Source organism: Octodon degus, unplaced genomic scaffold (assembly GCF_000260255.1).
Source record: "Octodon degus isolate 3935 unplaced genomic scaffold, OctDeg1.0 scaffold00107, whole genome shotgun sequence".
In the NCBI taxonomy this organism is placed as follows: Eukaryota; Metazoa; Chordata; class Mammalia; order Rodentia; family Octodontidae; genus Octodon; species Octodon degus.
This window is the reverse complement of record NW_004524683.1, coordinates 8,594,949-8,608,103: the sequence shown is the minus strand read 5'-3', so window position 1 is coordinate 8,608,103 and position 13,155 is coordinate 8,594,949. Positions and strand designations below refer to the sequence as shown.

Here is a 13,155-nt window from a genome sequence, read left to right as displayed (position 1 = left end):
ACAAACAAAATTCAAAATTTACACACCTACTGCTTCCATTATGTACCAGGCCCACTCCTTTCCTTCCAAAGAGAAATCTTAGGAGGGACAGAGATAAAAGGAAAAAGGAAGAGAAGTTAAGCTAGACCACAATGCCTAGTCGCACTCCCATGGGCACACAGAAGCCCTTGGTGCAGGGAGAAGAGTGCCCAGGGTTAGATGCCTGCCAGCTGGCAGTGCACACACGCCTCCTGTCCCAAGCCAATTTTCTGTAATCTTCAACTTCCCTCTCTTTTCAATCAGGACACTATTTCTTCAAAACCCTAACACAACATAAAACAGACAAAAGGTAGAGCTGCTCTGGCTACACAAAAGCCAAGGGGGCAAGAGGAGCCTCATTTGCTGGCTAGGCCCCTCTGTGGGCTGGCTCCTGCAGGCGCATAAATGGGCCAGTTCCAACGTCTATCCCATAATCTCACTTTGGAGAAAAACTCTGGCTCATACTTCTGCTTCAGCTTCTACACCTGTAAAAGAGAGCTCAGAGTATGTATACTTCTGACTAGAAAGCAGTAAGAAAAAATTAGAAGTGTTAGCAATAAATTACTAAGCCAACTAGGAAGCATTTAGGAAATACAATAAGGACTTTGAAGCTGGATCATAGTCACATTTTGTTTGCTACTAAAGGGTCCTGAAGAAGTCTGGTAAGTGTTTCCACTCTATAGTATTCATTCCTCTGGGTAAAAATAGCTAAGAGGGTTTATTTGCTTAAGTCTTTGGCTAGGAAAACTCCCTTTAGCTGTATTCAAAATATACAATGAGTAAAGACACAAATATGAAAGCTATAAACAATTAGGAGCTTTTTTTTTTTTTTTTTGGCGGAACCGGGGATTGAACTCAAGCCCTTCCACTTGCCAGGCAAGTGCTTATTCTACTGAGCTGTCTCCCCAGCCCCAATTAGGAACATTTTTAAAAAGTAATCCTCAGGGTATAATGGGACATGCTCATTAACCCAGCACTCTGGGGGATGGGGTAAGGGGCTGAGGCAGGAGGAGTCACTATGCAATGTAGTGAGATCGTGTCTCAAAATAAAAACTAAAAAGCCCTGGGATGTAGCTTACTGTGAAGGTCTTGGATTCATTCCCAGTACTGAAGAAAGAAAGAGAAAAAGAGAGAAAAAAGAGAGAGGGAGGAAGAGAGGGAGACCAAATGGACTCTTCTAGTCTTTTAAATGAGACAAACGACTGATGAAGAATACAGTCAATATCAGAGCACAAACCACTATGATCAACAGTAATTATAATTTTTTCATATTATAGTGTGAAAGTTCTGTGCTACAGGCTTTTGTTGGCTTAATGTGAACCTTAGATACAGTTAATACTATCTTTGACACATTAGAAAACTCAACTAAGAGCAAAGAAAGCTATTTTTATTGATTTTTTTTTTTTTTTTTTTTGAGACAGAGTCTCACTATGTAGCCCAAGCTGGCCTTAAACTCCTGGCGAATCTCCTGCCTCAGTTTCCCAAGTGCTGGGATTAGAGACATGCACCACAACACCCAGCTTACTTTTGATAATTAAAAGCCAGTAGGGGTGAGGATCATCCCTAAGCAATGGCACCAGGAGGAGATAAGCTAGAAAGTACATCAGAGACCTCAGAGTAGTAAGGGTAACATTGGCCTCAATACCACCCATTTCTAGGTAGGAACATATATATGTCTACCATAACAAGGGGGAAGAGCTAAGTCCACTGTAGCTCAGCCCTGTCCAATACAGTAGATCATGAACTTCATGTGGTAAATTTAAAACAAATCTAACAAAAAATTCTGTTACTTGCTTGGACTAGCCTTGTTTCATGTTCATTAGGCACATGTAGTTACTGGGCAGCACAAATACAGGACATTTCTATGACTGCAAAAGTCCACTGGACAGCATTGCTTTGGCAGAAAATTCTTGAATGTATTAAGAACAGAAGCTACAATCACAGCACTCAGGAGGCAGCGGCAGGAGGACCACCATGTGCTTGAAGCCAGCCTGGGCCACATACTGAGTTCAAGGCCAGCCTGGACTACATAGCAAGACCCTGTCTCAAAAACAAAAAAACAAAACCAGAAGGCATTCACATAATGTCTGGTAAGTTGTTAGCCAGCTTTCCTATCACTGGACACAAGCTCAATACCCACTTTTGGAGAAGCTGGAGGATTCAGTCCTCAGTCAGCTGGCTCCAAGGAGAGAACATCCCGTTGAGGGGTGTGGCAGAGCAAAAGACGCTTAGTTCGTGATGGCCAGGAAGCAGAGGAGAGAACAGTGCCAGAGAGGCAGAGGGAGGAACAAGGCACAGGTCCCAGGACCACAACGTCATGACACACCCTGACACACACTCCACTGGTGTGAACTAGAACCTAACATCTTCACTTTTAATAATCATACCATATTACTACTTTTTAAAAAATATAATAACAACAGTATGTATTTATGAAATACAATGTATGTTTATAAGAGAAGGCTGAGTCACTTACTGTATCTATCATGTCACACTTTTTTGAACAAGACATCTGAAATTTACTCTTAGTGATTCAAAACACACATCTACTTTTGGTGGTACTAGCGACTGAACTCAGAGTCCTCACGTTGAGCATCCTAGTCAGCCCTACTGGGCTTGGGATATAGCTCGATGGACAAGCACTTGCCGGGCAAGCCCAAGGTCCCAAGTTCAATCCCCAATACCACCAAAAAAAAAAAAAAAAGGCTAAAAAAATTTCACTGGGTTCCTATTCAGCCCTACTTATTCATTGGTGTGCTCATTTGATTTTGAGCCAGGGTCTTGGCAAGTCCTTAATTTACACAGGCAGGGCTGGAACTTGTCATTGTTCTGCTCTAGTCTTCCAGAGTGCTGGGATTGTAGGCATTTAAAACCATTCCTAGGTAATTATTATAATCACCATGCTGTGTGAGAAATATCAAAGACTTATTCTTTTTATTTAATAAAATTTTGTACCCCTTGGTCAACACCTCCATATCCCCTCCTCACTCCACTAGCCTCTGCTAACCCACTACCATTCTACTGTACTTCTACAAGGTCAACTCACTTGGCTTCGACATACAAATAAAAATGTGGCATTGTCTCCCAATGTCTGTCTGCTTCCACTTAGCAAAATATCCTCTGGGTTCACACAAGTATCACAGAGGACAGAATTTCAGCTTTTTAAAGACTGTACAGTATTCCCTTATACATATATATACCACAGTTTCTTTATACATTCATCCACTAATCAACACCGATATTAATTCCATGTCTTAGTAATTGAGAATCCCACTGCAATGAATATGGGAGTATGGCTATATGTTAGTGAGATAGATGGTAGTCTATGTTCGGTTTTTTTGAGAAATCTCCATACTGTTTTCCATAATAGCTGTGCTAATTTACATTTTTACCAATAGTTTACAAGGGTTCCCTTGCCGACATCTGTCATCTCATGGGGGGGGGGGAGGTTGTATGTGTGTTGCTAGAGATTGAGCCCAGAGTCTCATACATGCTAGGCAAGCACTGTACCCCTGAGCTACACCCCTACCCATCATATATTTAGTAATAGTCATTACACAGGTGACAGGTGAGATCTTATTGTCATTTTAAATTTTTTTCCCTAATGAGTGGTTGGGTTGGTTTTTTTTTTTGGAGGGGGGGTATGTGTGTGTGTGTGTGTGTGTGTGTGTGTGTGTGTGTGTTTCATGAATTACTGGTCATTTCTATGTCTTCTTTTGAGAAATGTCCATTAAAGTTTTCTCCCTGTCTTTCTCTGCTTTGGGATCAATCCTGAGGCCTTGTGCCTGATACAGGCAAGCGCGTTCTGAGCAAGCTACACCAAGCTTGATTTTTCACTTTAAAACTGCATCATTTCTTGCCACTGAGACGTCTGAGTTCACTGCATATTTTGGAGGTCTGCCCCTTATCTGATTTATAGCTCGCAAAGATTTTCTTTTTTGAGGAACTTCGTTTATTGATTAAAAACAGGCACTCAGACTCCTAGCACTCAGGAGGCTGAGGAAGAATTATTGTGAGTTTGAGACCAGCCTGGGCTACAAAAGTGAACTTCAAGACAAGCCTGAACTGTACAATGAGACCCTGTCTCAAAAAAACAAAACAAAAAATACGACTCATCTGTAAAAGCGTGAAAATACTGCACTACATTAAAGATACATAATATAATATAATGAACTTCATATGTTTTATAGAAAAGTATTACATGTTCAAAGTATTATTATTATTATTATTATTATTATTATTATTTTCTTTTGGCTGAACCGGGGATTGAACTCAGGCCCTTGCACTTTCTTATTCTACTGAGTCATCTCCCTGGCCCCCAAAAGCAGTATTATAATTGCTAATAATTACCAATTTTATTTTTCTGTACTTTTCATCAGTATTTTTGAGTCACTTCCCAGAAAACATATTAGGATTATAGAAAATAAAAGATGGCAACAGGTGTCTAGATAAGACTAATCTGGGGATGAGAAATAAGTCATCTAGAAACAGTGTACGTTTAAGTTTCAAAATCTTAAAATTTGAAACAATTCTTAAAATTCCCTCTCTAAAAGCACACTTGTTATAATTTTTTATTTCCTTTTCTGATACCAGGAATTAAATCTAAGGTTGTGTACTTGCTAGATCAGACAATGCACTGCTGATTGCCCTATAATTTTTTTTTTAAGTACTACTAAGTGTGATTCTAGACCTTATGCAAATGCTCCATATCCCCAGACCTGGCTGGACTTTAAGCATTTGTTTTTGTGTTATTAGGGACTGAACTTAGGGCCTTTTCACTGAGCTACACATCTCCAGCCGTTTTTTTATTTTTTATTCTTTTTTTTTTTTTTTTAATTCTGAAAGAGGGTCATACTATATAGCTAATTTGTCCAGTCTGGGTTTGAACTTGCAATCTTCCTGCCTCGGTGCCCTTACAGTAGTAGGATGACAGGCATGTATTATTATGCCCAGAACATTTTAAATATCTAAAGCAGACTACAAGGAGTGAGTCTCACAGGTAGAGTGCTTGTCGAATACGTGTGACATCCTGCGTTGAATTCCCAGCAGTACGTTAAAGACAAAAAAACCCTCATAAGTAAGTATTCCTCTTAATTCTCCTCTCCCCACCAAAGCCTCCTAGGAAACTGGGCAGCAGTGTGTGATGACCACGAGCTTTGGTCACTGACTGTCACAGGATGGAATCATGCAGTTCTGTACAAATCTGCACTGCTGTGGAAGCTTCACATGGGCAGGTTTTGGCGCTAGAATGTTTAAAGGCCCATCCTGGCCAAAAATAACCAGTTAAGCTCATTAAAGAACAATGAGAAATACAGAAAACTTTGTAAAGTAAAAACACCTGTAATCTTTTTTTTTTTTTTTTCCAGAACCGGGGAGTGAACTCAGGCCCTTGCGCTGGCCAGGCAAGCGCTTATTCTACTGAGCCATTTCCCTGGCCCTTTTTTTTTCTTCTTTTAAATTTTCTTTCTTTCTTTCTTTCTTTCTTTCTTTCTTTCTTTCTTTCTTTCTTCCTTCCTTCCTTCCTTCCTTCCTTCCTTCCTTTCTTTTTCTTTTTCTTTTTTTGCGGAACCAGGAATTGAACTCAGGCCTTGCACTTGCCAGGGAAGCACTTATTCTACTGAGCCATCTCCCTGGCCCCAACACTGTAATCTTATCATATAGGCATACATACCTACTGACAACATTCTGCTGTGTTTATTTCCTGTCTTTTTTCCCTTAGCAACATAAAAACATACATAGTAGTATCTTGGCTCACAAACGATTCTTTCCATGATTCTGGTTGCAAACAGAATTAGATGAGAACCAAATCAAATTAAATGTTTGGTTCATTGTTGACCTTATAGGGAAATTTGATTTGGTTCTTGTCCAGTTCAATACATGAACCAATGTACAGAGTATGCAAAAAAAAAAAAAAAAAAAGTACACACACTTCAGAAAAGAAAAATAGTATAGCGGTATTACCCCTATGTGGGGAACTCTAGAGGATGCTGTATACTGCAGAAAACCCACTATACTGCCAGTCCTTAAAGAAGAAATGGAAAATGCATCAATGGCAATCTCAATGACCAATGTTACCCAAGCAGCACTTCACCACACTAATAAATGTCTGGAAGCCAAGGGCCACTTCTTTGAGCACCCTTTATAACTGTAGGGGCCAAAGTTAATTTGTATTAATCTCATGATGTCTCAATAAATTTAGTGAGATAGCTCAGTGGAATAAGCGCTTCCCTGGCAAGTGCAAGGGTCTGAGTTCAATCCCTGGTTCCGCCAAAAAAAATAAATAAATAAAAGTAAATCTTCCTTTGTCAACTCAATCAACAAGAAAATAAAGAAATGTGAAATAAAAAATATTGGTAGGAAATATGCCAAAATACTAATAATAATTCTATTTCTAAGTACTAAAGCTAAAAGGAACTTTGTTTTTAGCATTATTTTCTTTTTTTCTTTTTTTGCAGAACCGGGGATTGAACTCAGGCCCTTGCGCTTGCCAGGGAAGTGCTTATTCCACTGAGCCATCTCCCAGGCCTGTTTTTAGCATTATTTTCTACTTCCAAAGTGATCACATCACACTTTGTGATAATAAAATAATAAAAATTATTTTTGCAAGGGCCTGAGTTCTATCCCTGGTTCTGAAAAAAAAAATTATTTTTAAATTAAATGGAAATTTAATTGTTAAAATTCTCAACAGAGGGGCTGGGGAGATAGCTCAGTAGAATAAGTGATTCCCTGGCAAACACAAGGGCCTGAGTTCAATCCCCGGTTCCACAAAAAAAAAAAAAAAGAAAAAGAAAAAAAAAAAAAGAAAAAAAAATTCTCAACAGAAAAAAATGAATATCAAGTTATACCCCATCCATCTCATTCTCAAATACGACAGAAGACCCCTAACTATCTTTGGGCCACCAGTCACCCTAACATGAACCCATTTCCCATCTTGCTGTCAGTTATCCTCTCATACTAATCCCTGGTCCGAATCCAATACCCAGGATATACAATATAATCTTCTTGACTTTACACAAAACATTTCTAAATGAACTGGCACAATGCTATCTTTCCACATTTATCTCCCAATACTATCTAATTAAATCCTTAGTTGTAGTAGAAAGAACCAAGGCCTGAGAATTACAGATTTTGGAGAATATATAATCTTGCAGCATTAGTTCCTTTAATAGAGAAACTGTGAAGATGAAATCTTTAAATAAGTAAAAGACCAGCATACAAAAACCCTTAACAAGTGGTGTTTCTCAACCAGGCATGGGGGCACATGCCTTTAAACCCAGCAATTGGGAGACTGAGACAGGAGGATCTACCACAAGGTGAGGAACAGCCTGGACTACACAGTTCAAGAACAGCTAGGCTGTGCGTGGCACACACCTGTAATCCTAGCACACAGGTGGCTGAGGTGGGAGGATAGCCACAAGTTCGACTGAGCATAGTGCTACAGATATGTCTAGGTACTGAAATAGCCTGGGAACAACCAAACTCTACTTAAAGCCTCATCTCTCGGGCCAGCGGGACAGCTCAGTGGCATAAGCACCTCACTGGCATGCTCAAGGTCCTGAGTTCGATCCCCAGTACCACAAAGAAAAAAAAAAAAAAAAAAAAAAGAGAGAGAGAGAGAAAAGAAAAACATAAGTGCCTGACTGGGATAGCCACAAGTCTGAGGCCAGCCTGGGCTCCAAAGTGAGTTCAACACCAACCTGAACTACATAATAAGACTCTGTCTCAAAGAGACAAGACAAGAAAAGAAAAAGAAACAAGAACAGCTTCAACAACATACCAAGACCCTGTCAGAAAAGAACTTTTTTTTTTCTTGCAGTACCAGGGATCGAACTCAGGACTTTGTGCTTGCCAGGCAGGAACTTAAGCCATTGACCTATATCCCAGGCCCCTCAAATAAAAATTTAAATAAAAAATCCAAAATAAAAATAAAAGATATTTATTAGCAAATGGATTTTTCTTAACTAGCTCCCCCTAAAGCTTTTTAATTTTACACACACACACACACACACACACTCACATACACACACACGCTTTATATGTCACTATTTTGTTCCTTTTGAAACTTCTTCCCCATCTTCTCAAAGGCTATTAAAATTCGAAGTGTAGTTCAAGTTCTCTCCTCTAACAAATGTTCTTTGACTTTGTCCAGTCAATATGGCCTCTTACCTTCTGAACCTCCTCAGCACTCAAAGTTCATTTTACCAAATAGTAGTGTCCTAGTCTCCATTACATGGGTGTAAGTCCTAGATTCCCAGGTAGAGTGCAAATTTCTTGGTAGCAGCCACTCTGTTTTATATAAGCCCATACACCTTTCTGTTCTCTAACACTTCACTATACTACATGCTCAAAGAAAAATGTGCTAATCTAAACTATGGATTTAAATGAAAATCATCAGAATAAACATATTAGCTAGATTTTTGTAGTAGACTAGGAAACTAATGATTCTGTATAAACACAGAAAGTTTCTGGTAAACAATTAAAAAAAATTTTTTTTTCAGTACCAGGGACTGAACTCAGGAACTTGCACTTGCCAGGCAGTTGCTTATGCCACTGAATTATCTCCCCGGCCCATAATTTAATTTAATAATTTATCACTGACAAGCCATACTTCAGCTACATGATCACTCTTGAGTCCAATATATGTGTATAAAAATATTAGCAATAGGGGCCAGGATATAGCTCAGTGGTATTAAGTGCCTACTTGGCAAATGCAAGGTCCTGAGTTCAATCCCGGGTACCACAAAAAAAAAAAAAAAAAAAAAAAAAAAAAAAAAATCCATGTTACCACAATCGAGGGCCCTAAGTGAATTGTTCCTATATCATTTCAAAACCTCTTACATGTAAGTCCTAATTAAACATATATTGAATTAAACTGTTTTATTTAAACCTCATTTAGCCCTCATTTGGAAATTCACCAAAAATCAAGCTAATTAAAGTAAAAACTACTCAGATACAGATTTCTAGAAAGTGATAATTATATATAAAAATAATTCTCAAAAGCAAACTGTTTCAAGTGAGTGCTAAAAGTTTAGTGTAGACAGATTGAAGGCATAATTTTGCTTTTATTTTCATTGATTTAATTATAACTCCTCATAAAACAATTAGGACAATAAAATAACCACATAAAGACCAGTCTTTTCATCTTGATAAATTACTAATCAGCACTAGGAAGCAGCTACTCTAATGAGCTGTTGCCATCGTGCTAATGAGAATAAAGCAACTTGAGTACCAGAGGAAGTTGCCTTATTAAATCCAGTTAATTACTTGGAAATTAAGTGTCAATGGAAAGAAAGACCTAGACCATAGTTAAACCCCAGCAAAATATTCAGCAAGATCAAGCAGGATTCTCTGTCTAGCTGCCCGAGGCTTCAGTGACATCCCAGCTTTGCCCCATTACCTGAGGATGTTGGGATGGGACAGCCTATTCATGAGCTGCACCTCCTTCAGCATGTTTGCCCGGTTGCTGCTCAGCGTGTTCATCTTCAGAGCCATCACTTGACCCGAAGCACGGTGGCGAACCTAGAAAATTAAATAAAATAAGAGGGTCAAGAGGAACAGCTATATATGAAGTCAAAGTCTCCACATGCAGAACATGCCAAGTATGTTAGTACTGGGTTTTAAATTTGTTTTTAGTAGCAAATGTTTGTGATATATAATGAATAGGCTCATTGTGGTAGTACCAGCTTAGAGAAAATAAATAATGACATTAGTCTTTTATTAATGAATTTATTCTATTCCACACCGAAGTGATTGCACATTGAGGAGGGCAGAAAAATATTAATAACTTAAGAAATCATAGCCTCTTGTTTTTGAAGGGAGAGATATTTAGAATTTTGTTTAATATATTTCTTTCAGTCTCCCTAGTATAAGAACTCAAAAGAAGAAATACAAATAGAAAGATATAATACAAGTTAAAGGAAAGCAGGATCTCAAGGACTAACTAATCAAGAGAGGGAAAGGAGAAGAGCTAGGAAACATGATAATGTCAAGCCATACAGTTATATGTAAAAGATGAGCAAGGCAATGATCCTGAGAATATTCAGAAGATTTTTGAATCTAGCAGTTAATTGGAAAGATTCTCACCCTGACTAACTATATATACTGATACCTGTGAACTAAGCTACTGCACTGCAGATGGTAATTTGTAACAGTAGTTTCATATTTGGAGGGCCTGTCATTCTGGTAGTCTGAATACGGGCGGCTTGTCATGACATGCCATTTACTGCTATGATGTCTCTCGGGTAGGTGGATGTTCAAGAAGGGGATGGTGAATGAAAGCAAGAGACAGGAAAAGGAATATTGTGGGAGGGTCCTGCTTCAAGGTTGTATATGGTGAGATTTTTGGACTTATGTGCAAACATGAGAAGTATAGAATTCTTAGGGGCTGGGGAGATGGCTCAGTGGAAAAAGCACTTCCCTGGCAAGTGCAAAGACTTGAGTTCAATCCCTGGTTCTGCAAAAAAAAAAAAAATGGGAAAAGAAGTATATAATTCTTTATCCTATGTTAAAATATAATCTAATTTTTAAATGTTTTTATCATATTATGCAGGGACTTAAAGTTCAACATATCAATACTTGATGAAAAATACCTGCTCCTTATTATGCCTAAGATGTTTGAAATGCAGTGAGATAGTGAGGTTAAGCTTAATAGCCTAAGTCGTTTGATAATAAGCTTGTCTTCTGGATGGCTAACAACCTAAGTTTGCAGACCAAAATTAGAGAAAAAGGAGTGCTACAAGGAAAGCCAACATTTTGGCCCTAATCTTCTAAGGTCAAGTAAGACTCAGGACATATGAGAACTTGTACTGTAATGTCATGTAACTCGGTAGTGTCCCAAATTTTCTGATCAAGAAGATTATGGGGCCAGAGAGGAAAGTGATCGATGACGTAGAGTGTGCCTAAGGAGAGTCACATGGGGAGAAAACACTCTCTCAGGCTTTCACAGAGAGCACATTGGCCAAGCAATGGCCATGACTCATCCACATGGCTGCACTGACAAAGGTTCTACAATCTGAGGTACAGGATCTCAGGACAAATCCTGAGGGCATTTCACTGACCTTCTCAGACCAAAAAGCTACAACTCTTATTGCACAGGTCCTGCTTTATCTTGGTCTTAACCATCCAGTAGAAAAGTATGACGATGAAATATAGGAAGTAAAGCCATGCTGTTATGTTGAGCTGTAGGGGACTCAGGTCAATAATTTCTGACATTGCCAGTTAAACAGAAGACCCAATGCTATTATGGGCTACTGGACTCTTTTAGAATATTTTGCTGAGTTTACACACCTATAATATTCAATAACGGAACTTCGAAAAAATGGGGTATACAGATGAATGTCCATTTTGTATCTGTGTATTCAAAGTGGTTAGGATAGATATATAGTTGCATTCTCTTAATGAATAGAATGATTTGTTCTAATGGTGTTTGTAAATAGGATCTCAAGTCTGCATCTTGTACAGCAATTAACCACTAAGAATATATGCATTGTGTTATTTGTTGAAACTGTACTTCCAATTTGATTTGAAACTGTCTCATTGCTGTTTATCAATAAAATTTTGAAAAAAAATACATTTCTTTCTACACGAGATTAAATTTTAAAGTATAACACTATCAGTTACAATAATGATACAATCTTTTTTTTTTTTTTTTTTTTTTTTTTTAGATAGGGTCTCACTATGTAGACCAGGCTGGCCTCAAACTTGCAACAATCCTCCTGCCTTAGCCTCCCAGGTGCTAGGATTACAGGCATGTACCATCATGCTCAGTTCATAGCATTTTATAAAACCTTAAAAAAATCAGGGGAAATTTTTGGTGAGTCAGGATACCAACAGGAAAAAGTCCCTAGGTAGAATTTTCAGAGTGCACAAAAAAGATACGCATAAATCTTATATAATAGTTAATGAACTACAAAATTGTGTTTATAAGACACTAACTTCACATACTTATAGCCTTATCTAAGCACCATAAAAATGTATCAATAAGATAAATACAGGGCCATAGACATAGCTCAGAGGCACAGTGCTTGCCTGGCAAGTGTAAGGTCCTAAGTCTGATTCTCAGTATCAAAAAAAAGATAAATGAGGAGGCTGAGGGTGCAGCTCAGTGGTATGTATACTAGCCAGGCAGGGACCTAACCCTGGGTCTAACCTCTAACACCAAGAGCTGAAGAGAGAGGGGTGCTCATGGTAAACACATAAAGGAGTGAACTACTTAGAGCTTATATTATAGTAACCCAACCCAAACACTTTATAATCATTTAAACACACTCAAGTTAGATACAACAAACATAAGCTACACTACTTACACTGCTATCCTTAGACACAAAGTCCATTTCTAAAAGTTATTCACCCTTTACAGATTTCTATTTTACATGTATAAACATTATTTTCTCATTTCAGACCATACTTCATGGGTTCTGACAACAGAAATACAGCTGAGTGTGGTGGTAAATGACTGTGATCCCACTACGTAGGAGGATGAGACAGAAGGATCATGTGTTTGGGGAGAGCCTAGGCTATACAGTAAGATCCTGTCTCAAAAAAAAAAAGCAAATAAAAAACCACTGTGGCACTTTACTTGAATATTAACTGTTTTCAACCTCTAAACACAGCATTAGTAGCAGCAAAATGAGACTGCCAGAAAAAATATTTTATTACCCCAAAGAAGCTCAGTTATTCACTGAGATGTGAGTTCCCTGCTGAGAAATTAAGATTGAGGCAGCTGAAAAGTCATAAAAGTCTCAAAGGCCTCAAAAATTTCTGGTTCAAAAACAAATCACTAGATCTTACACAACAGGGACTAGTAATACAAAATGTCATCATTTTATGGACTTGAGGAGTAGAGCTTCCATGTTATACTTCACTGACTAAAAACTGCAGTAGAAAATGAGACAAGTTACTTAACTTTTCAACCTCCAATAACTCCCTGAAAAAACAGTAGCCCTTTAGAAGTTTAATGTAATTACTAGTGCTGCACATACCTCCCAACCTACGGACAGTGTTTCAAAGAGGCCAGATCAGCAGACAGTGCACTTGGAGACACAGTTGTGGACAGAGAAACCAAGGCAAGAGCTAGGGATGAGGTGCGGGATTAGAGTATGCATGAGGTCCTGGTTTTGATACCACACAACACACTGG

The 13,155-nt window shown here is 38.4% G+C and overlaps 1 protein-coding gene across 3 annotated transcripts in view; it reads right to left on the bottom strand.

Annotated features, from left to right (window-relative positions):
• The window catches only part of Tesk2 (testis-specific kinase 2), a 165,249-nt gene that overhangs the window by 80,446 nt on the left and 71,648 nt on the right, over positions 1-13,155 (bottom strand). For all 3 annotated transcript variants that reach the window (XM_023724157.1, XM_004639191.2, XM_023724156.1), the window contains exon 3: positions 9,416-9,537. In XM_023724157.1, coding sequence (XP_023579925.1) covers positions 9,416-9,537 — 122 coding nt within the window. The remainder of the gene's footprint in view (positions 1-9,415; positions 9,538-13,155) is intronic.